Source organism: Etheostoma spectabile, chromosome 17 (genome assembly GCF_008692095.1).
Source record: "Etheostoma spectabile isolate EspeVRDwgs_2016 chromosome 17, UIUC_Espe_1.0, whole genome shotgun sequence".
In the NCBI taxonomy this organism is placed as follows: domain Eukaryota; kingdom Metazoa; phylum Chordata; class Actinopteri; order Perciformes; family Percidae; genus Etheostoma; species Etheostoma spectabile.
In genome coordinates this window covers 21,171,073-21,198,910 of record NC_045749.1, presented here as the reverse complement: position 1 = coordinate 21,198,910, position 27,838 = coordinate 21,171,073, and the positions used below count along the sequence as shown (strand labels likewise).

The 27,838-nt window shown below is 41.0% G+C and overlaps 2 protein-coding genes across 2 annotated transcripts in view; one reads left to right on the top strand and one right to left on the bottom strand.

Moving 5' to 3' along the window:
• The window catches only part of plekhh2 (pleckstrin homology domain containing, family H (with MyTH4 domain) member 2), a 51,862-nt gene extending 32,061 nt beyond the window's left edge, over nt 1–19,801 (top strand). The window contains 11 exon segments of the mRNA XM_032542122.1: nt 132–311; nt 958–1,055; nt 6,662–6,839; nt 8,316–8,471; nt 8,580–8,677; nt 9,773–9,914; nt 10,204–10,340; nt 10,966–11,095; nt 13,755–13,841; nt 16,778–16,927; nt 18,617–19,801. Coding sequence (XP_032398013.1) covers nt 132–311; nt 958–1,055; nt 6,662–6,839; nt 8,316–8,471; nt 8,580–8,677; nt 9,773–9,914; nt 10,204–10,340; nt 10,966–11,095; nt 13,755–13,841; nt 16,778–16,927; nt 18,617–18,802 — 1,542 coding nt within the window. The 3' untranslated portion in view covers nt 18,803–19,801.
• Nucleotides 19,802–21,581: 1,780 nt separating this feature from the next.
• epcam (epithelial cell adhesion molecule) lies at nt 21,582–24,396 on the bottom strand. The gene is made up of 9 exons (XM_032542146.1): nt 24,065–24,396; nt 23,277–23,378; nt 22,909–23,167; nt 22,741–22,806; nt 22,577–22,643; nt 22,365–22,463; nt 22,080–22,277; nt 21,911–21,955; nt 21,582–21,793 (listed from the first exon to the last, which is right to left on the bottom strand). Exons 1-9 carry the CDS (start codon nt 24,123–24,125, stop codon nt 21,767–21,769), a joined length of 924 nt encoding a protein of 307 aa, XP_032398037.1. The 5' UTR covers nt 24,126–24,396; the 3' UTR covers nt 21,582–21,766.
• Between the last annotated feature and the right edge of the window lie 3,442 nt (nt 24,397–27,838).

Genomic DNA, 27,838 nt, shown 5'->3' with positions numbered 1-27,838 from the left:
CACACACACACACATACACACACACACACACACACACACAGCATCGATATGCAGTTTTTAATCCCTTAACACAGAATGATCTCTCTCCATGCGTCTGCTCTTTTTAAACTCTAACTATCATCTCTCCTCAGACTTGTCAGCTTTTCATCAACGTAGCCATTGACGCTCCGGCCATTGACTACCATGTCTCACTGGCCCAGAGTGCTTTGCAGGTGTGTCTGGCCCACCCAGAGCTCCAGAATGAGTTCTTCTGCCAGCTCATCAAACAGACCCGCAGGAGGCAGCCACACGGCCATCCAGGGCCGCTACAGGTGTGCACTCTCACCACACAGTGGCAGCAGTAGTATGTGTTATTTACATTTACAGGAAACACTGACATTTGAAAGAACAGGGTGTCTGAAAAAAGGTTTGGAATAATCAAGGTTCACTGAGTAAATGGGTTTTATTTCTTTTAAGTGCTTAAAACACATGGATACAATCAGTTTAAAATCCTTTCAGTCTGTGTGGATAATCCTAGCTTTATGTTCAAAACTGTACTTTTGAAGAGCTGTGTAGCCCTTATTTTGGCTTGATTACCAAAAGAGCTTTTATTTGAAAAGAGTGAGTCCTGAACAGGCCTTGAAATATAAACCTGCTTTTAAAGAGCACCAACTCTCCTGTAGTTGTGATCTTCCATATCCATTAACCAAAAATACCAATAACACCAGCAGAGGGCAGAAATTACAGATGAATGTTCAGCACTATCTGTTAGTTTCAAAACAGAAGTGAAACTACAATGATTATGTCTCAAACAGGTAGGATTCAACGACAAAAACAGAATGAGTCATATCCCAGTTTCCTCTGTGACAGTGTACATGAATGAACTCAGTGTTTGATTTACATGTCCAAACCTGCTAACATGTTCAACTGTCTGTGACAGTTTTTAAAGAATGTGTGTGTCTGTATGTCATTCTTCAGGGTTGGCAGTTCCTAGCCTTGTGTGTCGGTCTGTTTCTGCCTCAGCACCCGTTCCTCTGGCTGCTCCGGGTTCACCTCAAAAGACACGGAGACGCCAGGTGAGAAAACATCAGGGGCCCAAACGTTAGTGTGAAAAATCAACGGGCACGACATTTAACAAGGAACAACTTAACTGTTGAAAACAAAAAATTATGAAAACATTATCAAGTTACAAAATCTTGTATTAAAACGTTATTGCCCCGGGGCAGAGTGAGGGTGTGGCTTCTGGAGCTCCCTTACCGAATATTTTCTCCTAAAAAAAGTCCAAATCATTTAGGTTTTTAAGATAACTTCATCTTTGTGTCATTTCCCCTCGGTCTCTCAGACAGGACCGGCAAATCAATGGAGCAAAGGTTCTATTACTGGGGAAATATCGCCACATATTCTGTGTGAAAATAGGTTTTAATTCAATTATTTAAATTCAGTTTTATTTATTGTATCAATTCATAACAAGAGTTATCTCAAGACACTTTACAGATATAGTAGGTCTAGACCACACTCTATAATTTCCTAAGCCCCAACAATTCCAGTAATTCCCCCAAGAGCAAGCATGTAGTGCGAGGATAGCGAGGAAAAACTCCCTTTTAGGGAGAAACCTCGGACTGACCCAGGCTCTTAGTAGGTGGTGTCTGACGGGGCCGGTTGGGGGTGCGATGAACAGTGACAATAATAGTCACAATAAAAGATAATGGAACAGTGACTAGAAATATTGGTTGTTGTAGTTCATGGTGTAGCTGGGCACTGCAGGGCATCACAGGGTGTAGCAGTACTAAGGTGCCAGCTGCAACCATAATTTAGGTGCCACCCTAATCCAAGGAAAACTGCTGGGAGACAGAAAACATAAGGGCCCCTTAGCTAGGTTAGGAACAAGCATTTCTGGGACATGGATGCACACAGAGAAGAGAGAGGAGCTCAGTGTATCAAAGGAAGGAAGTCCCCCCGCAGTCTAAAACTATGACATATATATATATATATATATATATATATATATAACCTATAATAATTAAGAGCTGGTGCAAGGCAAACCTGAGCCAGTTCTATAAGGGTTGGATAGATGAGTCTGATGACTATGAAGAGAAGCAGAGAAAAGAAGAAGTTTCAAGATTAGTAATGCTGTTTATGCCTAATTCCTACCCTATCTATGTTTTGTACCTTATAAGTAATTGTTGGGTTTCTGTAAATAACATCCCAGAGTCTAGTCTAGACCTGCTCTTTTTGGAAACACCTGGGCAATAAATAACATCACAGAGTACGGTCTAGACCTGCTCTTTATGAAAAGCTCAATGAGATAACTGTTGTGATTTGGCGCTATATAAATAAAATTGATTTGAAAAATTGAATTGAATAAGTTGTAACCTCAGACCATTTTTGCCTCTTTTTAGATAACAAAAGTGAAAAATTAGTCATTTTCAACATTTGTTGTGTTTGGGGGTCAGAGTGATGAAGACTTTTTAGTTTAGATTTTTAGGATCTCAAATAGCTTGGAAACTAGTGCATGTAGCTGTGGTAAATGGAGCACGCCCCCGGACCGGTTTGGCCTGAGCCCTGAAGGTTTACAACGTCTGGCTCGGCCCCTGTTATTACCCACATGTTATACTGATATTAACTAGGGCTGCAGCTAAGGGTTATTTAAGTAGTAATTCATCTACCCATTATTTTTTCATTAAGAAGTCATCATTTTGTTTCCCACAACCTAGTTCTTGTTTTGTACAAGATTTGCACTGAGCAGAACACCCTCACATTTTTACTTTTTACCCACTGCAAGACCCAGGCGGACCCAGGGCATGCTGGGAAACACCTGCCTCTCGGCTGATTTGTTCAGAATTGACTCAACATGATGACATTTTATATCAACTTTATATTGTTGAATTGGAAGGATTTTAACTGCTATTTGTCTGATTTAAAGACTTATTCTGTACAAACCACATGGTGTGTGGCTGATAGTGACGTTTAGAAGTCAGAGAGACTAAATCCGTTCAGATTACGGATCATCTACAGTCTGTTGTTAATTAAAACCAGCAACAGATCAAATGTAGAGCATTTTGACAGCAGCTCTGTCATAATTACAACACCTGGAGACTTTGTAAGCTGATATACGGGTCAGACCTAACAGGAGGTTTCTGAAGGCTGCTGGAAATGGCTGAAAACTGTCAGACTTAGATTTTTGTCACCGCCCCTGGATGCTGCCGCCTGCTCTCGTCCACTTTACAGGTGAGGCGCAGTTAGAATAGAATAGAATAGAATGCCTTTATTGTCATTATACACAAGTACACGGTACTTGTGCAACGAGATTAAAGCAATCCCTTTGCAGTGTTGACACAAAAAAATATAAGAATATAACAGTATAAAATATAACAGTATAAAATATCAAAAATATAAAGTCAAAGATATAAAGTGTAGTGACTGTCAAGTATACATATATAAATCAGCTTGAATAAGCATAGGTAAGTGTTAACACTCAATAAATAATATTGCACAGTGATGGAATGAAATGATTAAGTACTAATATTAAGTAAATAAATATTGCACAGTAATGGAAAGGTTAATGTATTAAATATTGCACTGTATGAAATGAAATTGCACAGATTCCAGTGTCCTATGAGGTATTATATAACAGTAACAGTATAACAATAATATTGCACAGTCGGACGGAATGAAGAAGACAGTCCGGGGGCCGGGGGGGGGCTGTGGAGTGGAGTCAGTGCATATGTGAGTTCAGGGTGGTTATGGCCTTCGGGAAGAAACTGTTCTTGAGTCTGTTGGTCCGTGCTCTGATGCACCTGTAGCGCCTTCCTGAGGGCAACAGGTCAAACAGATCAGAGCCGGGGTGGGAGCTGTCCTTTATGATGTTCTCTGCAGTGGGAGGTGTAGATGTCCGTCAGGGAGGGGAGAGGGCAGCCGGTGATCTTTTGTGCTGACCTTACAACCCTCTGCAGCCTCTCCCTGTCTGCCACGGTGCAGCTGCCGACTGTGATGCAGTAGGTCAGCAGGCTCTCGATGGATGAGCGGTAGAAGGTCAGCAGCAAGTTGGAGTCCAGGTCGTACTTCCTGAGGACCCTCAGGAAGTGTAGTTGCTGCTGGGCCTTCTTGATGACCGCTGTGATGTTGGCTGACCAGGAGATGTCAGCTGAGATGAGAACACCAAGAAACCGGAAGGTGTGGACCCTCTCCACACACTCGCCGTTGATGTACAGGGGGGCTAGGTCGGTGCTCTTCTTCCTGAAGTCGACGATGATCTCCTTGGTTTTCTTGGTGTTCAGAGACAGGTTGTTCTCCGAACACCAAGCTGCCAAGTTCAGGACTTCCTCTCTGTAGGCTGCCTCGTCTCCCTTTGAGATGAGTCCGACCACTGTGGTGTCGTCAGCAAACTTGACGATGAGGTTGTTGTTGTGGGTCGGACTGCAGTCGTGGGTGTAGAGGCAGTACAGTAGGGGGCTCAGCACGCAGCCCTGTGGGGAGCCAGTACTCAGCATACGAGTGTTCCTCTCGAACAAGCTTATTGTCTTAAAAAAAAAAAAAAAATATTCGATTATCGAATTAGTCAACTAATATTCTGTCAACCGTCTAATGATTTTAGTAATTATCGTGCTGTCTAAGAGGATGTCATCTGTGCAGGGCCAAAGTTGTCTTACTATAGGTAATACTGACACGGCATTATGATGGAGCCAGCCTTTTACAATCCCTTTAGCAAATCGCAACTTCTTCTGTACTAACGTCGGTGGTAGCCTCTGCTGTAATAAAGCTCATATATATTTTTTCTGTGCGCCACAGAAACAGAATGCAGACTACAGCACCTGCCACAACTTGTTGTGCATGGATTTGAATATAATTTGGCTGCTCTTTCCATCACTTCCCTCCAGAAATGTCCTGAGCGGTAAACCTCAACCTGTAAAACTTGATTCCAGTTTATATACTTCAGTTCTTGTGAAATAAAGTTCTTTGTGCATCTTTGCGCACTGATGCAATGCACATTGAATAACTTAGAATCAACTCATATAAAGGGGTACTCCACCCATTATACACATACAAACACATTCAGTTTACTCATCACTAGGACTACTCAGCCTGTGAAAACAGTATATGTTAGTACAAGTATCAACTGGGGCAACTGGGTGTCAACTGGGGCTCTGAAGTGGATTTACCTGTCTTAGATTTAGGTTATAGCTATTTTTAACCAAAAAACTGATCTGGTGTGGAACTTGAAAGACGTGGGCGTTTACCATGCATGAAAGGCCTGACTAAAGATCATTAAGTTGAGCTATTAAGTTGTATTTTGTGAAAAGCAGGATCCAGTGTTTTAGGAGCTGGACCCATACTGGCGATTAAAAGGGTGGATATCTCTGCTTCTACTGCTTCCATTTAACCATTCTTTTTTTTAAATCTACATTGTGTAACATTTTTAGTTGTTCATTATCAAAATCTGTGTTGCCCATTCACAAACATGTCCTTTTTTATGAATATTGACCACCACCATCAATTTCAAGGATTCCTATTGGCTTGAAAAATACTCTCCATATTCATGCGCCATCTTGAAATACTTTAGCCGTTAAGGGACATACAGGCTATACTGCTCTGCCTTTCTCGCTTTCGACTCACAGCTGCTGCTAGTAGGTGTCGACCGGAAAGTTTGAAGAAGGAAACACGGAGGACCACACCTATTTAAAATTCCAAATTTCAGAAACAGGAGTGTTCTTCTTTGCCCAGAAAAAGAAAACGGATATTTAAAAGAGCAAGAGACCGGCGTCATCAGAAAAAAGAATGAACATTGGAGCTGCTTTGGACCCACACACCAAATCCCAATTAGTTAATTATCCTCCAGACTGCAGTCTCTGCATATACTATGATCTCAATGCTAGATGGGAGAAACGCCTACACAAAGTAGCTTTAAAGGTCCCATATTTTAAAAGAGAGATTACTATGTTTTGTTGTTTATAAAGCATGTTGAGGTGCTATAAAAAATACTGGGAAAGAATCAAAAGGCTCAATCCACAGAGAAATGCACAAAGCCAGTTTTAAAAAACTGCCTTTAAACGAGCTGTCAGGACTTCTGTAACGTTGTCTCAACTATACTATAGGTAGAAAGTGCTGCTACACTGCCGTTCCAGTCATGCCCCATTGCTATGGAAGCAGAGACTCCGAGAGCACAAATGCAGAAGACCCAAAAACACTAACCAATTGAAGCAGACTAGTCTTTTTCGGCAGGGCGGCTTAAAGAGACGGGCTAAAACGGATCGTTTCAGACAGAGGGTGAATACAGATCTATTCAGACAGACAGTATGAGAAAAATAAAGGGATTTTTGAACAATAAATCAAGTAAACATGTTCTAGAAGAAACCCGAAATACAAGTAGGCACCTGAAAATGAGCACATGTGGGACCTTTAAATGTGTCTCCTTTAAATCTCCCAACCTTATGGAAGTGCAATACTAAGAGTAGATCACTGAAGTGCCCCTATAAGAGCTTAAATTAACATTTTCCAAACATATCAGAATAAACATAGGTATATAGGGATTACCTACTGGATTAATCATGATCTTTGAGTCAGCAATACTGGTCACATACTGTACAGTATATTCCAAATTGTAGCTGCTCTGAGTGAATTTCAATTACAATACAGTATATACTTGCTGTACCACTTACTGTACTTATATACACTGTATCCTCAGGACTGAGGTGGGAAAGTATGCCATCTACTGCCAGCGCTCTATGGAGCGGACCCAGCAGAAGGGCGAGAGGCATGCCAGGCCGTCACGTATGGAGATACTGTCGATCCTACTGAGGAATCCCTATCATCACTCTCTGCCATTCAGCGTTCCTGTTCACTTCCTCAATAACACCTACCAGGTAGCAATACACAGGAAGACAGATAATAACAATAACAGTGAAGCATTCAAAGCTAGGTCAACGGTTATGCTATGCTAACGGTTTTAATCTTGCTTCTACCTTCTTACATCGTACCTGAAGTCACACACAGTTTACACATAAACAGCAGTCCACTGTAATAAGTCACTTGTTTGTCTGTGCACATGCTCACATGCTTCACTGCTCCACCCAAGCATCTACCTGTACGCTCGGATTCAAGGTTTCCCTTAAGGAAGTGTTTGTTTTTCTCACTCCCAGCTCCCTGGCTCTCACTGTGTATGCTTGCCAGAAGTGATAACGTCCCACAATTCCAAAGAAAATATTGCTACATGATTGCCACAAAATTTGGAATTGCCCCACGGGATGAATTGTAATCATATTGTTGCTCTCTCAACTTCTGTTTATCTAATACCTTTGCCTGCAAACCTTATCAGCAGCAAATATTACCAAGCTGACATGGTCATTATGTCAGCATTTTTACATTTAGCATGTTAGCATGCCTAAGATAGCATTTAGCTGAGAGCACCACTGACCCAAAGTATAGCCACAAAGAGCGGCTTCTTGTTAGACGATGAGATGGCCGAAAAAATGCTTCCTTACTCTCATGCATGTATTTATCAATATGTATGAAGTGCCCATATTATGACAATGTCACTTTTTCTGGGATTTGGGGTGTTATTTTGTGTCTCTGGTGCTTCCACACACATACAAACTTGGGAAAAAAAACTAACAATGCTTTTTTGAGTAAGATCCGGTTTCTGAATGTCCTCCGTCTTCAGTCTCCGGGTGAGCTGTTCAACAAGTGCACGGCTTTCTGCGTCACTAGCCGAGACGAGGTGGCTAACCGTAGCATGCTAGCGCTGGCATGCAAGCTTGTTCTCAATGGCAAAACACAGCTACAACACCCACTAGTTGACCCTGATCTCCAAAAGAACTACTTCCTGTCCCTGGTCTACTTCCTGTCCCTGTTCTTCAGGTATTCCACAAGTGTCCCTCGTCTAGAAGAAGTCTCCCAGCTAATCCTGCCTTGGACTGACCAAAGCTGGAGAAAGAGTTATCTAGCTGATGGGATCTTACCTAGCTACTGAGCATGTGCGATTCCCAACAAAGATAATAAAGAAGTGAGATCTCTGGAGTTAGAACAGAGACCCAAACACACAGGGTGAAAAGAGGATCTGCAGCAATGTGCAGTACACCAAAAATATGGTGTTTTTTGAAAATGAAACCATGTAAACCTATTCTGGTAAAACCTCAAAATACAATTATAAACCTGAAAATGAGCAGAATATGGGGCTTTAAGAAGTGTCTCTATATTCTCTGCAAGTATCTGCTATGTATACGGGAAACCATTCAAAATTTGGAACCATTAAAAGTTGAAAAAGGTTTGAATGCTTAGAATTATTTTAAAACTTTTTGCTATCTGAGCTTTGTCCTCTGCATTTTGTTGCATTTCCATAGGTGGTGAGCTTTGATGCTTCGACCACAGTGGACGAGTTCCAGTGTCGCCTCAACCAGGACACCGGCATAAGGAAAACAGGGCTCTCTGGTTTTAGCTTGTACACTGATGACCCTACTGGAAGAGAGCTGGAACACTGCCTGCAAGGAGGCATCAAGGTGCATCTTTTTCTTCATGCGACAATGACGTTTTAAACATTGGAAGTGTTATATCAACGCTTAACCCTTAAAATGAATGCAAATCTGTCGTCTCCGTATCGCCTGCAGATTTGTGACATTATCTCCAAATGGGAGCAAGCGTCTAAGGAGAAGCACACTGGCAAGTCTGAAAACACCAGGACTGTCCGCCTCACCTACAAGAACAGGTAGAGAAGGACCCAACCAACCCTGTGGTGGCAAAAATATTAATGTTCATACATGCTGACACCACATTCAACACATTTATGATATTGGCTCACTTTACAGGAATACAGCAGAATGTATTTTTTTATTTCATTAACTTCAGGGTTCTTTAATGTTTTTTTAGGCCAAGGACCCTTAAACTGAAAGAGAGACGAGCTGGGACCCCCTACTACGTATATTGTATTGAGTTGCATATTAAACTAGGCCTAACCTAACATGTAATGTAACCTTTTATGGTGTCCTACAAAACTAAGCTACTATTTACATTAATATATCATCATGTTTTAATGTCAAACATACTCATTGGGACGTTAGTTTATTCACTGTATCCCCCAGAGTTAGATAAGTTCATATATACCCTTCTCATCTCTGTGAGTGTCATAACTCTGCTAACTCTGCTATTTGTGTGGAGTGATTTGCTCGCAGCACCTGAGAAGGCCCTTGGTGAGGAGCAGAGAGTTTGCCTGGAGTTTGCTCAGAGTTGAATATTAATCACTAAGTGGCAGTGCGCCACCTTCAGAGAATATAGTTCCCAGTATGCATATGGTTAGATGGCCGTGTCTCATGTGATTTTGTTCTTTGTACTCGTCACTACACAAATCACAACTTGTAAAGAGGAAAATGTTAGTGTTATTTTGTCACTTATTGGGAGCAGTAGGCTCGATGGAGCCGGTTACCTCCAGGATCTGTGCCAATTTATCTTTTCTAATAATATGTTATATGCATTTTAATGTATATTTTCCATCTATTTTATTGGGGGGGGAGAAATTCCAAAAGGTATATGTGTAATGTATAACAGTAATTTGGTGCCCCCCCTGCAATGACTCTAAGGGCCCCCTGTTGAAGATCACTGATTTACTCTAATGCATCAATGCTAATCTTAAGATCAACTGTGACGGAGACCAACCGTTTTTTTAAATACAACACGGACAATCCAAGGAAGTTTAACAATGTACCATCTATCTATTATTCATGTCTGTATTTTCCAACTTCTAGCCTTCTTTTTCCTGTTTTTTTTTCTACTTTTACTGTTTTGATCTTTCTCTTCCCATCCGCAGGCTGTACTTCTCCCTCCAGGTCAGGGGGGAGTCAGAGAGGGAGAGGCTGCTGCTGGCTTATCAGACAAATGAGGCCATTGTAGCGGGACACTTCCCTGTTAACAAGGAGCTGGCTCTAGAAATGGCTGCCCTGCTGGCCCAGGTCTGAAAAAAATAGTTTGTAATAATGAGATGTAGTTCATGTTCTCGGTCATGCATTTGTTTTTTAAACAGAAAGAGTGGGCTCCTCCTCTATAACAGTATGACATTGTCTTAGAAAAATGAACACAGCCCACTTTCTGTTCCTTGGGCGGACACGGGGACTTACAATATCAACAGTACAAACTCAACAGAATAATATTATAACAAGATAACATAGGAACCCTAAAAGCACATTTGCTAGACCAGACCAAAAGCCAATACAGTATTAACACTAATGTGTCTGTGTTCAGGTGGAGTTTGGGGACTTTGAGCGCCCCTTCTCAGCTCCTGGATCAGCCCAGACCAAGTCTAACCAAACCCTGAAACAGGTCCTGGACAGATTTTACCCAAAACATTACCGCAGGGCAACATCTGAGGAGCAGCTCAGGTACCAGAACAAACTGGCAAACTGACAAATTTTCTACTTTCATGGTGTGTGTGTGTGTGTGTGTGTGTGTGTGTGTGTGTGTGTGTGTGTTGTGTGTGTGTGTGTGTGTGTGTGTGTGTGTGTGTGTGTGTGTGTGTGTTTAGTTGCATATATGATGGTTGCTCTTGGGGAATTACTGGAATTGTTGGGGCTTTGTAAATTATAGCGTGTGGTCTAAACCTACTCTATCTGTAAATTGTTTTAAGATTACCTTTATGATTTGATCCTATAAATAAAATTGAAATTAATATTTCAGATTTTTTTGTACGTTATCTCAGTTAAAGTGGTATAATCTGTTTATCACGGTCATAAAGTATAGGTTTCCATCACAGGAAGTGACAGTTAACCCCTTAATTTCCATAATCCTGAGCATACATAACTGTAATCAGCATCGTTCATACTAATCCCAGTTCAATCTGTAGAAAGTTTTTTAAATATACGTTTGAGGTTGATAACCTGTAGAATGAAACAATAAGAGTTTTTTTGAAGTTATGCAGCACAACCAATTTTAAAAGGAACACTGTTGCATAATAGATTGTGGCAATCAAATAAATATGCTGAATGTTTTCCGTCTCCCCCCCGTCAGACAACTGCTGCAGCGCCTCTCTGCCCGCTGGGCCTCCCTCAGGGGTCGGAGCCCCCCCGAGTGTGTCAGGATCTACCTGACCGTTGCCAGGAAGTGGCCGTTCTTTGGAGCCAAATTATTTGAAGCAGAGGTAGGGGGTGTGTGTGTGTGTGTGTGTGTGTGTGTGTGTGTGTGTGGTGTGGTGTGTGTGTGTGTGTGTGTGTGGTGTGTGTGTGTGTGTGTGTGTTGTTGTTGTTGTGTGTGTGGTTGTAAATTAAAGTTAACTTATCAGCCTATTTTTATTGTATTATTTATTACACCTACCCTTTTTACATGAAATCATATTCTTTCATACAAAAAGAATTTTGAGTTTGATATTACCTAATATGTTGGTCTGTACCTGTTCAACATTGTACTATTTTTTAAATCTAGGCTGATATGCAGTATGTATATGTATATACACTCACCGGCCACTTTATTAGGTACACCTATCCAACTGCTCGTTAACACTTAATTTCTAAGCAGCCAATCACATGGCGGCAACTCAGTGCATTTAGGCATGTAGACATGGTCAAGAGAATCTCCTGCAGTTCAAACCGAGCATCAGTATGGGGAAGAAAGGGGATTTGAGTGACTTTGAACGTGGCATGATTGTTGGTGCCAGAAGGGCTGGTCTGAGTATTTCAGAAACTGCTAATCTACTGGGATTTTCACGCACAACCATCTCTAGGGTTTACAGAGAATGGTCCGAAAAAGAAAAAACATCCAGTGAGCGGCAGTTCTGTGGGCGGAAATGCCTTGTTGATGCCAGAGGTCAGAGGAGAATGGCCAGACTGGTTCGAGCTGATAGAAGGGCAACAGTGACTCAAATAACCACCCGTTACAACCAAGGTGGGCAGAAGAGCATCTCTGAACGCACAGTACGTCCAACTTTGAGGCAAATGGGCTACAGCAGCAGAAGACCACATCGGGTGCCACTCCTTTCAGCTAAGGACAGGAAACTGAGACTACAATTTGCACAAGCTCATCAAAATTGGACAATAGAAGATTGGAAAAACGTTGCCTGGTCTGATGAGTCTCGATTTCTGCTGCGACAGTCGGATGGTAGGGTCAGAATTTGGCGTCTACAACATGAAAGCATGGATCCATCCTGCCTTGTATCAACGGTTCAGGCTGGTGGTGGTGGTGTCATGGTGTGGGGAATATTTCTTGGCACTCTTTGGGCCCTTGGTACCAATTGAGCATCGTTGCAACGCCACAGCCTACCTGAGTATGTTGCTGACCATGTCCATCCCTTTATGACCATAATGTACCCAACTTCTGATGGCTACTTTCAGCAGGATAATGCTCCATGTCATAAAGCTGGAATCATCACAGACTGGTTTCTTGAACATGACAATGAGTTGGCTGTACTCAAATGGCCTCCACAGTCACCAGATCTCAATCCAATAGAGCATCTTTGGGATGTGGTGGAACGGGAGATTCGCATCATGGATGTGCAGCCGACAAATCTGCGGCAACTATGTGATGCCATCATGTCAATATGGACCAAACTCCCTGAGGAATGCTTCCAGCACCTTGTTGAATCTATACCACGAAGAATTGAGGCAGTTTGAAGGCAACACACAGGGGTCCAACCGGTATATATATATATATATATATATATATATATATATGTATACAGACACACACTGTATATATATTATTAGTATTGATGTTGTTGTTTGTTGGTTTTCATGTCTGTTAAAGACATTTTTTTAATTTTTGTTTGTGTAAGTAGGGCAACAATGTTATTTTTTGTATATTTTCAGTATATTGACTGTGTGGGTTACAGATGGCCGGAAAACATAAATAAGCTAAAGAGAACGGAAAGAAATTACAAATTTGTACAATATGGCTGTTTTTATTATTTTTTTAAGATGATTTTTTGGGCATTTTAGACCTTTAATTCTACAGGACAGATAAAGACAGGAAAGGGGAGTGACATGCAGCAAAGGACCGCAGCTCGGAATCGAACCCACGGCCGCCATGTTGAGGACTAAACCTCTGTATATGCGCACCTGCTCTACCAATGGAGCTAACCCGGCGGTCACATGTGGCTGTTTCTTATCATGTATACTAAACCATTGGTTCTCAAAACTTTTTTCAATAATGTACCCCTTTGAAATATATTATTTTATTATTTTATTATTAGTACCCCCTAACCAGCACAAAATATGTTTGATTGGCATTACAGAACTACATTACAGTGCTGAACCATGAGTGGCTAAATCTACTAAACAACATCGTCACTGAATAACAATTAAATGCTGTTTGTACCCATTATGATGGTATAATAATTTTAGGACTCATAACTAACTAAAAAAAAAATTCTAATTAACATTTAGAAGAAATCTGTAGTAGTCACTGCAGTACTCCAAAGACCACTAGGTATGTGTACCCCCATTTGAGAAACACTGAACTAGACAATACAATTCAGGACAATCCCACTGTTATTCAGGTTGAATAAACACCTCGCTGACAGTGTCAACTAAACTGACTGTGCTGTACTTGTACAGGACATTTCCATTTTTTGGGTCATGATGTTCAGTGAAGGCTGCAGGATTATCCAATTACAGTCATTGTTGTACTTTTATAGCAGTTATATAATCCACTCGCCTCCATCCAAAACACACAGTGTACCCACTTCATGTGTCTCCTGTTTGCTGAGTATCTAGAACAGTGACATTGTGTATCTGTTTGTATTTACTCTCAGTTTATAAGTAATTTGATAATTGATTCAGAATTGATGTGTTTCTCTTTCTTTTTAGTCTATCACTCCCTCTCCGGAGCAGGGGGAACGTGTTTGGCTGGCCGTGCACGAAAATGGCATCAGCGTTCTGGAAAACAACTCTGTTGTAAGCGTCCCCGGTGTTCCTTCCTGTATCTGTCCTGACATGATTCAAGTTGTACAGTTAGAAGTTACTGAGAGTAGAAGTATTCATGAGGTATTTATGAGTCATACAAATAGTAGTAAAAACATAGACAGCATGCATTTCAATCCACCCTCATTGTGTGACACAAATATTGAACTGACTTATCATTGGCGCTGTGCTGTAATTCCTTCACATCAATTTAAGTAGCACAAACATTAAACATCAAAGCCATTCCCCATATTTTTGTGTGCAAATGTAGCTACATACTGGACGTCTGAGACATTATACCTGGCCTTAGTGGCCCTAACCAAAGCCCGTCACTCTCTATTAAGCCCCATTGGACTGAATTTGGCTGCAGTTCCACCAGAGTTCCACTGGGGGGGGGGGGGGATTGCAAAACAAATGGGACTCTAGAGCTAGACGGCTAAATTTGTCTCTTTTGCCTGATTGCTGTTGAGAAATCTCACATTTGACTGTAGTTTTGCAAATTCAACATGGATTATAGATTGAAAGTTGAATGCGCGAGTACTTCTGTCCTTTCGATTTCTTACAGGCTGAGTCGTTGTTGCCCATAACACGCCAGCGTTCTGCTAATGAATGCTGATCGGTCAGTGACAAACTGATTACGACCAGAGATCCCGCTTGATGGTATCCAAAGCAGAGCCTGAATGTCTGAGTGAATATTTTGACGTGGTGTTTAAAACAATAGCAAACCTCTTTCTATAACGTGTATTGACAGGGAGAACCTAAGCTGTCCGCTGTGTTGTCGCTGCCTCGACAGAACAAAGGAAGGGACTCAGAGCTCGCAGTAAAGCATTATCTCTGGCCGTACCATGTGTATGTCGTCAATGACATTTTAAAAGGCTTTTTACAACAAATAGCGACTTTAAAAAAAAAAAGTCCCAGCAGTGTGTATTTTCTTAGCCTCCCCTTTGAAATGCAACATTCAGATTACTTGTCAAAAAATGATATCCTGAGAAAAGTGGATTTTGAGGAGTATAGCTCCAAAGACCTCCATTCATTCTGCACACGCCTGCAATCACCCCTAGTGGAACTCTGGTGGAACTGCAACCACTTCAGAAACCGGAATGATCAAGAGTGGAACTTCTTCCATTATTAGATATTTTGTGCCCTAACTAAAAACAAACTAAAACTACTGTAAAACCTTCTATAAAATTGAGTAAAACTAGCAAACACACTCTGAAAACTAAACTAAAATGAAAATGAAAAGTCAAAACTAAATCAAATTCAAAACTATTATAACTCTGCAGTGGAGAAGGAAATGGTTTCTATTATTGAGCACTCATTTGATGCACAATAAGCACATAGTGATTCAGTGTTTTATCTAAATGTTCAGTAAGTACCTTTTATAAAAAAAATATATGTTTTAGTCATATTTGCAGAAGCTCTCATTATATGGTGACAGTTGTACATGAGACAGATCATTTTTCCTCCCTCTGGTTACCACGGCGTCCAAAGGAAAACAGCCAATCACAACCGAGGAGTCTTTAGCGCATTGACAATGACTGCTTGTGAACTGAGATCAAACGTTAAGTTTGAGCAAATATGGCTAAAAGTTATTTTTCATAAAAGATACCAACTGTAGCTTTAAGAAGCTAGTATGGATCCGGTTTTCCTTAACTTCTGACCTTTAAAATACACATTTCTGTTTGGTATCTGTGGTCTGAAACCACTACTGTATTTATAATACAGCTCAATTAATGAGACTACATGATTTTTGGAATGCCCGTTGCATTAGTTGGACTAAAAGAAGAAGATGTGAACACTTACAACTCAAAATGCTGATAAGTGAAACTTGCTGTCACTTTCTCACACATATGAAGATGCAAACAAGAGGATATATGAGGGCTAGGAATATGGCTCCACATAATCCAGTTTCCACATTGTTTCTAGGGATGCACTGAATCCAGATTTTGGGGCTTCGGACAAATCTCGAATCCTCTTCCCATCCTCAGTCTATTAACACAGTAAACACATTAATGAAGTTAGCATGTTTTTAGCATGTTTTACCGGAAGTTGCTGCATGTCGGCTGCTGTCTGAGTCCTTCATGCACAACTCGTATTCTTTTGGATGTTTCATACTCAAATGTTTTAACAGTGGCGATGTTGTGTTTTGTTACAGGCCCTTGCCACCACAAGACAAATCAGCATTGCAAATTGTACATGTAGCTCGACTTCTTTTGACTGAAAGTACTGGCAGAAGACACTTTTTCTGCTCCCTTTCTCACAGCCTACTGTATTGAACGCTCCACCTACGCAATCAACGGCATCATTACTAGGGTGACCATATGTTGATTTCCAAAAAAGAGGACACTCGGCCAAAACACAAATTCAGATTTCTCAGAGGTTAAAGAATGTGCTTTATTATGCCTCAGTGGTACAAAAAATAACGTATGTAATAAAATAAAATCAACCTATACAACCTATAACAAAATAATAGCCCTTTTCAAATAAATAAATATGAAATAATGTTCTAAATATGACCTATTCTGTGTCAACTTCAAAATCCAGCTTCAACTAAATATCAATATCAATGTAATAAGATAAGGGTTTTCGGTGTCCATGGGAGCTTTTGAGCTCACAAGGCAGCCTCGGGAATTATGTCACGCAACAAAGTACTGTAGTATTGTGTGCAAAGCACCAGTCAATTGAAGTACACACTTATAATGGTCCCATGAAAACCAGTACAAACGGGACACTTACATGAATTTAGAAACCACGCCCCGGACAGTACGTAAAAAGTGGACATGTCCGGGCAAAAGAGGATGTTTGGTCACCCTAGTCATTATGTCCGAACCCCGTCAAAAAGCCCAGTATTCTGGATTCGGTGCATCCCTAATTGTCTCCTATCTCCTTCATCAGAACCTTAACACAAATGTCTGCCTCTGTATGTCCAGAAGCCGCTGGTGTCCCACCCGTACAAGAGCCTGATGACGTTCGGGGGCTGCAAACAGGACTTCATGCTGGTCGTGGGGCAGAGCGTCGGGGCCAACGCCAGCAAAGACAAACCTACAGAGAAACATCTGTTTGCTATGGACGCCTCCAAGGTTAGTGGGGGACCAGACTGAACCCTGGTGTCTGATGAGGAGTGGAGCTTATCACATCATGACCATGCACCCACAGTAGGCTTTACCAACATGCTGCCTGGCAGGAGTCTTTTCATCCACCTTCCAGGGGCCATTCCAGGATTTTTTAAGTGGGAATAATCAGTTAGGGGGGAGGGCATTTTATCAGAATACAGCATTGAAAACACAATGCCAGCGCTGGTTCCATTATATCAGAATTTTAGATCATTTTTTATGGTTTTCAATGTTGTTCTGTTTCCTGTTTTGTTGTGGTAGTCTCTTTTTCTGTCTTCCCTTGTCTTGTTTTACTTGTCTCATGTCTTTCACCTGTTCCCCCAGCCTTTGTGTCACCTGTCCCTTGTCAACCGTCGTTTACTTGTGTATTTAGTCTCTGTGTTTCCTTTGTCTGGTTGTCTGTTTGCGGATTGCGTGTGTGTGTCTTCCCGTTCCGTCTCTGTGTTCCTGGTTGCTGTGATACCTGTTTTTACTTTGACTTCATTTTGGACTAGGACTCTTTAGTATATTTTTTGTTGGTCATTCCACTGCCTACAGTCTCTGCTTTTGGGGCTGCCTTTCTCTGAAGCCCTAAGAATTTTCATTTAGGTCATCATGGAAACATTAATTGGTCTTGGGACGATTGGCAGCCAAGTGACAGCCCTCTGATCCAAACTTGTCAGACAGCACTCTAGCCTAATAGGTTGGGGGACACCAGTGGGGGGGGGGGCACCCTGTCTAGCCCCTCCCCTGCCACCTTGTACATTCATGGAACCTGTTAGACATTAATAAAATAAACAAAACATGAACTCATTCAAATAGAAACCAATGACACATCCATCCGCCTGGTGCCGGCCTTACAACGGTTTAACCATTAATAACACCCGGGGCCTAACCCAGACTATGTACTTTTAAGGAATAGTGCACTAACTTGTTTTGTTGCTCAGTGTTGGAAGAGCAGCACGCCTTTAGATATGAATCTGGAAACAGGAGACTGTCTTTGTGCTAAGCTAAGCTAACCGGCCGTTGGCTCCAGCTTCATATTGAATTTAGTGTTTTTCCCAAAATGTTGAACAGATTCAGGAATGAACGAGTTCTGCCACCTGTCAACCTGTGCAACTGCTCTTCTAAGTGGCAAAAAAACAAATGATAACCCCCAAATAAAACGTCTTTTTTGGAATAGTTTAGATATTTATTGATCCCAATAAAATATGAAATTATAGTGTTCCAGCAGCAAAATCAGTCACACAGCACAGAATATAAATATAACTGAAATACTAGGGTACAATATACATACATACAATATACATGCAATAATAATAGGAATAAAATACAAGAACAAATATTAGAATATATACATGTTGGGAATATAAAAAACATGAAAATGGTGAAAATCAAGGTATTTTAAGTCGTTGAATATCACTATAGCCTGTCTGTCAGTAGCTTCAGTCTTAACGTGTCAGTACTGTTGTCCCCCTTGATGAAACAATGTGACAAGTTTGTTGAAGTTTTTCTTCTGTAATTACTAGCACTTTCCTACTATCTTATATTACAAATCACCAAATGCCTTCATCAGCTGCAGCCGACCGTATAAAGGATTATTGAGTGAATTTCCAGTCCGTGCAGACAACTGAACACACACGCTGACGTGCATTTTTGTTTTTCTGACGGCGACAGATTAGGGAGATCACCCTCCTCCTCTCCAGTTACATCAACAGCGCTCATCAGCAGAAGGCCGCCGCCCACCACCTCTCTGCCCCGGCTCTGATGGCGGCCCAGCCCATCAGCCTGAAGAGCAGGGATCTGAGGAGCAAATCCCCACCAGCACTGGGACGCCCCAGCAAGACCCCCACGCTGCTGTGACCGCCTCCGATCTCTCTGAGGAACGTTCACTTCCCAGAAATGAAGGATTTATTTACAGTTGCACAAAGCCTGAATCCCATTGTCACACAGCTCTTCCTTCTCATCAGTGTGCCAGATTAATTTCTTGTAAGGTTGCTTCGCTGCCTACTGGAAGTGACAAGCATAGTCTTGTCTAAACCACGGTTGTTCCATCCCCGTTGAGTTTGTCCTTTCATTTTAAAGCATTTGAACTCCTGAAAGGTGACCTGAGTGCATTCCTCAGAGAACATATGGAACTGGTGCAGTGAGCTGGTGCAAAGGTGTCCTAAGAGGCTTCGCTTAACAATCTGCCATATATCATATAAGACATATTTGGTCTACCTGATGATTGTAAAGATAAGTCGACACTATTTATTGACAGGGTCAAATAATCCATCTGTGCCGTGTGGTGCATTTTTCTTCTTCTTTTTTTTTAAAGGTGTTCTTTGAAGTAAACTTTTGTATACAAAAGGTAATGAGGCCTTGTTAAGAAGGGTATATTTGAATCTTTTTTTTCTGTCCTCCTGTAGGGCACAATAACTCTACCAGGGTTTAAAACCCTTCCAGCGGTGGATAGCGTTGCATAATGAAGGATACTAAAGCATAGGGCAAGACTGCAGCTGAAGAAAATGTTAATGTAAGTGTATATGTGTGTGTGTGTGTGTATTTGCAATGCAACAGATGTAATTGGTAAGCCTGTAGAGTGGCAGTTGGTTGCGTCGGGGAAGGTTTCCAGTTTATAAGAGGACACCAGTTTGGACCCTGTGTGCTCTTAGTTACTGAATAGCCAGCAGAGTGGTGAAACTTTAATCATCTATAAACACTTTGAGCCTTTCCGGTGGAGTGCACAATTGAAATCTGCGAGATGCCCCCACTAAGGATTTCACATGACGTCATTTAGAGAAGTAATGCAGGGTTTAGGTTGATTTTGAGGAAGATGGTCAAGGCATGTGATAAGGGAACTGGTTGCTCGGGTTACAGAGAAATAGTGTTTCTCTTTTCGGTCACCTAGCGTGACACAAAATATAATAAACTTGAAAACAGGACTTCCTTTTTTTGTGTATGGTACAAAGTAAAGATAAGGTAAAACCTTATTTCCCCTCCCAGTATTATCAGAACCCTGTGAGTATTTTCAGGTATTATATTATCTTGTACATTTCTCATGATTGAATAAACTAAACAGCAAACAGGCTACTTGTTTCACTGAGTGTATAAAATCATCTTTCATACAATAATTATATATGCTGTCCAATACCATAGAAACCAAAACAGCCAGACACTCTTTCCTCCTTGCTGCAGTTTCTCTTCCCACAAATCTGCCGTCCTGCGTCCTCATTGGTGCGACTGTAACTGACGTGTTGATACCTGCAACAGGTGCCTGACGGCAAGTGACACACCTCATTCCTGTAGTCTTTCACAGAGAAGAGAGCGAGCAGGGGAGGGGGAGGATATATGATACCAAACCTGTCTGAACTAGTTAGAGACATGCTTTTGTCCCTGCGTTGCTATGGAGCAAAGGGGAGGGTTTATGAGGGAGCAAAACTGGGTGAGGCAAGAGAACTAAGACATAAAAGACAAATGGTTAATGCTGGTACTCTGTTGGTATTATCAAAATGGAGAAATGGATTAAGATCAAACAGGAAGTCCAAGTACATGTTTGCAAATCCAATGTATGGCAGATATGTGCTTTTTAAGTTAGGCTGTTTACAGATTTTTTGATATGTTGACTGTGTCGTGTTGTGGTTTCGAGGAAGACTTCAGCGGGACTTTACAATTGTGACACAAAGGTTCCACAGAAACCGCGTTGTAAAGTGCTGCCGTCAGCTGGAGCACATCGACACAAAAGTGTTGTGACGATCATTTTTTTAACCTCCATACCTGAATTTGTTCATTGAAACACAATTTATTCAAAAACCTCCCACCTTGCAATCTCTACTCAATTAGAGGATTTCTGCCAGCTGCTGTAGTCTTGCTTAAGTCCCTTTGTTAAACTCTATTTGTTGTGTGCAAAGATACTTCATGGGTTAGTTTATGAATGAGCCAGAACCTGACTAACAGGTTGAATTCAGTGCAATAGAGTCCAGAGGTACAGCTTAAAATGACAACCGCCTCCCTCTACGCTAACAGCAAGTCTCTGCCGACCAGCACAGCCGATACACAAACAAGTCACATTCCACAGGGCTGAGTGCAAAGCCAACAGCTTCACATTTATGTAGCTTATGAAATTTACAGGTACATTTCCAGGTGTGAACCATGGAAAGCTGAAATTAAGGTTACCTTCAAAAGAAACAGGAACACATTCAATACAGGTCTGCCACACCCACTGGGAGAAAGAAAAAAGTCTGAGCTGGAAAGCTTCCCCATGTAAACAAAAGGCCTATTATGTCTTATGTGAGACAAAGGGAGGGTTTAAAGTGTCTGCGGAATATATCCATATACTGTAACTATGTCAACACACCATGTGTTGATGCTGACTATCAGATTTTCAGCATTTATTAAAACCCCATGACATTCCTCCCCCCCCCCCCCCCCCCCCCCCAACCCAAACTGCGTACTTTTCAGACAAACTTACACAACAGCAAAAAGTCTTTTAAAAAAAGTTTTATTTAAAAAAAACAAACACCCAAACACACTGTAAGTAAGAAACTGTACAATCTATGATGTAGAATTTTAAAACATTCAACAAGTTCTAACATTAAAATGTGGCATGCGCCAAGCATATTGTGAAAAGCAGTTTATGGCATTTAGATTGGACGATGCCTTTAGACTTTCCAATTTATAAATAATGGCGGTACCAGTAGTGCCAACATAAACCAAGTTCATTGCTCCTTTACAATCTGTATTCCTCAAATAAAAATGGCACAATCCCACTGCAGAAAAGTTACTCCAAAAATGTATTGTACAAGATTCCTCTTCATACACTCCTGCTGCGATGCAGATGTTCATTTAAGACATGGTCGCCATCTCGCTTGTCTAAAATGGAAAAAAAAAAAAAGCAGATAAAAACTGTGTTAAACACCATTCTGTGTGCCAAAAGTACATGTTACACAATATTACTGAACAATGTCAATTACAAGAACTTCAGCTCACCTGGGCTTGTTTGTACTTCCGATCCTGTCGCTTTTTGGCGAAGAACTGCACACAGACAAAAGAAAATAAGGATTTAAAAAAACAAAACAAAAAAAAAAAAATGAAATGACTTATAGGTTAAAGAAAATCAGAGGTTAAGCCAGACAAAGATAAAAGTAGATTCCCTCACCAGGACCAACAGGCCGGCAACCACAGCCAGGATCACCACCACGATGACAGCGATGATCCCACCGGTCAGGTGCTTCATGGTGAACGTTGGGGCCTCCTCGTCCACGTAGTACACCAGGATGTTCTCCATCTCTACATTCTGGCTGCCCACCTGTGGCATGAACTTCTCCTGGTTGTTGAACAGAGGCAGCACCTTCACCTGCGAGGGAGGATGAAAATGGCAGCATCAGTCACTAGGCCTCTAGTCTTATATACTTTTTTTTTTCTTTTCAATCCATCAACATACATCCTTCTCCATGTAGTAAGCCATGTTGGCCAGGTCATGTTGGCGGTTTCCTATCGCCTTCTTCACATCCACCACAATCCTACGAGCCTCAGGATCATACTGCAGGATGACAACTTAGTCAGGTATTTTTGCAATGCTGTTCTGACATTTAGTAGGAATAAAACAAAAAAAATAAAAAAAGCCCAACACCCCACTTCCCAAATTGTACTCACCTCGACATTGTCCACCATGCTCTTATTAAAGTTGCCATAACGTTGATGAATGGCATTTGCAATTGCACTGCATTAAAGTAAGAAATTATTATTAAACACTGAAACCAATGTTACCATTTTTTGGTCATTAAATACAAAAAAAAAAAAGATTTCTTAATACTTACACCTTCAAATTGGCGGTATCCAATTTAGTGGTCACAGGTTTGTGAGTCAGCTGAAGACGAACCCAGCTGGAGGAAAATGAACAAGTAAACTGTTAGACTACTATTCCATGTACCTAGTTCTCCACACTGATGGAAAGGAAAAGGGGGGGGGGCGGCAAAATAACTTACTGGGTCTCCACCAGCTTGTCACACTTGATGTTCTTGTCTCCCTTGTCAGTTCGACGAACACCGGCACTGTTGACACACCAGCACTCCTCGGTGTTGTTGCACTGCTTGGCTTTGAATTTGCCGTCGCTTTCACACTCCGGGTCATAGATGCCGTCGTTGTCCACAAAGGCCGTCTCCACTGGCTTTCCTCCTGTACGGGTGGACAGGCCCTTCTTAGCTCTGTACATCTCCGCCTTCATCAAGAAGCACTTAGGGACCACTGAAAGTGAATCAAGAGACATCGTGAGTGGGCGAGAACACAACCTGCAAAAGGAAAAAGGCTACGAGGAAGGACATCTACAAGCCTTGATCACATCTATTTTACTTACATTTGTTGCAGTCCAGGGGTTGTTTCACGTTTTCACCGAAAAGAAGGGTACACACACATGGTGTCCCGTCACAGGCTGCCCATTTCATGGTGCCACATTGGCCTAGACAGAGACACACAACATTTGTCATTCAGGCTGAAACACTCAATTACTTGTAGCATCTGGAGTGCCTGTTAACATAAATGCCACTTCAGATTTTAAATCGAATTGAAAATCGATTTGATGATCGTTTGAGAAAAGGCAACATATTGGACAGAGGCCTATGGTAGGCTGTGATTTCGCTAATCAAAAGAATCCCAAATCTATGGAAATGTGGACTATGTGGTGTAAGATACAGGATTTAGTGTGGCGAAACAGCCCTATTACAGGGGGGAGGGCATGTTGCATTACAGCAGGTAGACTAGCAGGTTCATTGAACACCTGGGCGTTGGTTTCTCCAAACACACAAGTCCCCAGGGCAGTGCGAAACCTCCCCACCCCCACTCAAACAACGACACTATCTGCGTTTGATATCTACATTTTAACACTGTTTGTTCCATCCCTTCCCCCCCATAAAGTCTCCAAATATTAGCCAACATTACACTTAAGGTAAGACAGATGTTTAGAGGTTAAAAAAAGTCATTTTAACCAATTCTCCTTGTTTTTTTGCCAACTAAAGCTAGCCCAAGTACTGAGAAAACGTAGGCCCACTTACAACTCAAATATATCCAATTAAGCGACGCGCGAGGGCAAACTGCGTTGCTAGCCATTTTTAAGACTAATAAAGTTTAAGAAATCAAACTACTTACAGCTTTGAGCTGAGGCTGCCGCAGCGCAGGCGACGAGAACGAGAGCAATCCAAATGTTCATGATTAAATCGCTGAAACTTGAAGGGAATTTCTGGAAAAGTCTCCCTCGTCGGCTTTCTACCGTCCGTCGTACACAGAGGTCAAAGATGGAGTGAATAATGGCGTCCCAGGTAGGCTGTACAAGGCTTCCTTCTTCTCCGCGCAGGTGTGTCTGGTCCAACCTGTTTGGGAGGGAAACTCGACGAGCTCGCGCAAACAAAGGTAAGCACTGAAAAAAACCAACCAGCACGAGCACCAGTGAGATGAAGTTATAGAGCTCGAGCTGTCTGTTGTCAACTGACACACAGCTGTAAAGAAGTACTTTATAAGACAAGTAGGCTGTGACGTCACTCCAATTTGCATAGTAGATGGAGTGGTGGGGGGGGTCGAAAGTATTTTTTTCCCCGGTATGACCATATTTGCTCTCTCTGTCTCTCTTTCTCTCTCCCTCTCTCTCTCTCTCTCAATTTCAATTTCAGTGTATTGGCATGACAAAAAATACATGTGAACAAGCATAAACACAAACATACGTATGAAACAACAACAAGGAGTAAATATACATCTGACATAATAATACAGTACCTTATGATATTATGATACACAGTGGCTTGAAAAAGTTTACACACCCATGTTAAAATTGATTAAAAGAGGAATAAAAAAAACATCTTTTGGAAATTGATCTTAATGCCTTAATCAAAAAAATTTAGAAAAATCCAACCTTTTAAGGACACCAATTTACTTTGTGAATGAATAATGTATTGTAAATAAATAAATATAAATGTTCTTCTTTAAAATACAGGTATAAGTATATATGTTAAATTCCCATAGAGGCAGACACATCATTATTTTCAAAGGGCAGTTATTTCATGGACCCAGGATACTATGCATCCTGATGAAGTTCCCCACACACACACACACACACACACACACACACACACACACACACACACACACACACACACACACACACACACACATACCCTTCACCATACATAGAGATAGTCATGGGGAACTTTCCATAAGATCATCTCTCAATGCAAATCAAACCAGCTATTAAGCTAACTGAAATAACACCATGCCAATCTCAATGTATGTGATGATATGGGGGGGGTATTTTAATTCCAAAGGCCAAGGGAACTTTATCAGGATGCATAGTATCCTGATCCATGTAATAACTGGCCTTTAAAAATAAAAATGTTCCTGCCTCTATGGGAATTTAACATAGGAGGGTGTATACTTATACCCCCTGTATTTTAAGAAAGAACATTTATATTTATTTATGTTCAATACATTATTCATTCACAAAGAAAATCGATGTCCTTAAAAGTTGGATTTTCCTAAATTTTTTGAATTAAGGCATTAAGATCAATTTCCAAAAGATGTTTTTTTATTCCTCTTTTTAATCAACTTCATCATGGGGGTGTAAACTTTGTCAAGCCACTGTAATTGTAGATACTTAACAAATGATGTGCATTTCCCTCAAAGGGTACTTTGAAACAATAAAATGATCATATATAAAATCCTCCCCCCCCCCCCCCCCGTGTTGACATATAGTCTTTCAGCTTGTCGATAAACCAAATATTTCCTTAATTATCTGTAATGCTTGCAGCTAAAAAAAAAAAAAAAATAGTCACGTACAGTTTAAAGTATAAAGTATTGTTGTAAAACAGTGTTTTTATGTAGGCTGTGGCTCTATTGTGACCTTTATACTTAGAAAGGTGCTGTGATATTTCTACAGGATGTTAATCATCACAGTGTACAGTGGCTTTTTATGTGTATGTAATTATTGTATCATTGTAATATGCCTGTAGGATAGGCTGTACATCGCTTTGGACAGTTTATACTAGACGTATGTAATGATATAAATGTATTCCCAATATATTGTATTATGCCGTTATAATGTCCCAGTATGGTATTTTATCATTTTGTATTTGTATATCTTTGTAGTAGGTGTTCCTTCAGCTAGACATCATATCTCAATTTTGTGCTACATTCAAACCATTCAGCGGTTTCATTCATTTTTTTTCTTCTAAAATATCCCAAAATGTGGACAAAATGCACCGTGTGTAAGCAACTTTTCCCCCTCTAAACCCTGCATTGTTGTTTATTATCAACAGAGAAACACCGTGTGACGCGATGACATCATCAGCTGTCGAGCAGGTATCTTACCTAACAGAAACCTGAGGTTGGAAAACATTTCTCAGGTGTTGTGAATCACAGACACGGCTGAGTCATACGCTCAGGTCTCATAGAGATGATCTATGGGAGAAATGTTCCCCGGAGTGGCGACTGAGGAAGGGTGGATGGGGGTGGCGGTGGGGGTGAGCCTTTGAGGTGCAGATTCAAAACAAAAGAAGAGCCATTGTAGTGGGTTTTCCCCGAAATGTCTGATTCACTATCTACACGTGAGATGGCCAATAGCCAGATTATTAGGCAAATTCAGTCTCATTTATTGACATTGATACCTCTGTATCCATGTTTTTTTTTTTGTAAAAGTAAGATAGTAGATGTAGTCTTTTATAATGCTGTAGCCTAATCTTTAATTATCTCTTTTAATGAATTGTGTAACCCCATCTAGTGGGCTTTTTGAAGATTTTTAGATTTTTTTTGGGGGGGGGATTTTAGGCCTTTGGCACTGCCAGGGCCTCTTGAGCAAGGCACCATACCCCCCCCCCCCCAACTGCTCAGGGTGCTGGTCCAGCACTGGCAGCCCCCCCCACTCTGACATCTCTCCATTTGTGCATGAATAGGTCCTGAGCATGTGTGTGTGGTTCAGGCCTGTGTGTAGCGATTACTAACAAAAACAGTGTATATTGCAATTTCCCCACTGGGGATTAATAAACAGTATCAATTATTGTTAAAAAAATTATTAAACCTCTATATATGGGCGCACGCTCTACCAGGGGAGCTACCCAGGCGCCCAAGGTTTGATGTTTTAAGCTAAACGGTTGCTGCATGTTACATAATACTGCCATGATATATATGTGTGTATATATATATGTATATATATATATATATATATATATCCCAAATTGTGAAACAATTTCTTTAAAGATCCTGAAGTCTGTCACAAAGCGTTTCACAAATCTTCAATATTGTACATTGTCTAGAAATATAATAGTAAATATTGTACATCTTGTCAGACTACAATTCTAAAATTCACTAACATATTTAGTTTATATTTATATAATTGAAACACAATCACAACAGCATGTATTGTATATTTTGAGTCAGGTATGGAAGGTAGGGATGTGGAATGTCATAATGTAATAATTCCATAATTCAGTGTGTGTGTGTACTATTTAGTATTTGCAGGCTTTTAGCCTTCTACCTTTAATGCTTGCTGTGTTGATAGCAGGTGAGCCAGGGCCTTGGTAGTGCCGCAGTACTGCTCCTTTCTGGAATGCAGCCTTTGCTAATGTAAACAGTGACACCTGTGGTTCTAAAGTTGTTACTCTGTCCCAAATACACACTGTATACACTTTACACAACTCCTCATAGCTGTGTTTTGGCAGTTTGAGTAGAGTATTCTTGATTTTTGTAACGGCCTGTTAGCTGCTCCAGTGTTTTTAGTGAGCCGTTCTCAAACACTTGCTTTAATATTTTTCTGCTATGCTGCTTTAAATGAAATGTGACCGCTGGGGGGGAGGAGATTCTTAGATGCATTGTGGTTCTCTCTAGAAGGATTAGATGCTCAATTCTGATAAGTTAATAATAGATTATTTAAAAAATATT

Coding starts and splice junctions, on each gene's coding strand:
- epcam (XM_032542146.1), bottom strand. CDS start 24,125: ATGAACATTTGGATTGCTCTCGTTCTCGTCGCCTGCGCTGCGGCAGCC. Junction 22,644..22,740: donor GATACCGCCAATTTGAAGGT/GTAAGTATTAAG, acceptor ACTTTAATGCAG/TGCAATTGCAAATGCCATTC. Junction 22,464..22,576: donor GCATGGTGGACAATGTCGAG/GTGAGTACAATT, acceptor GTCATCCTGCAG/TATGATCCTGAGGCTCGTAG.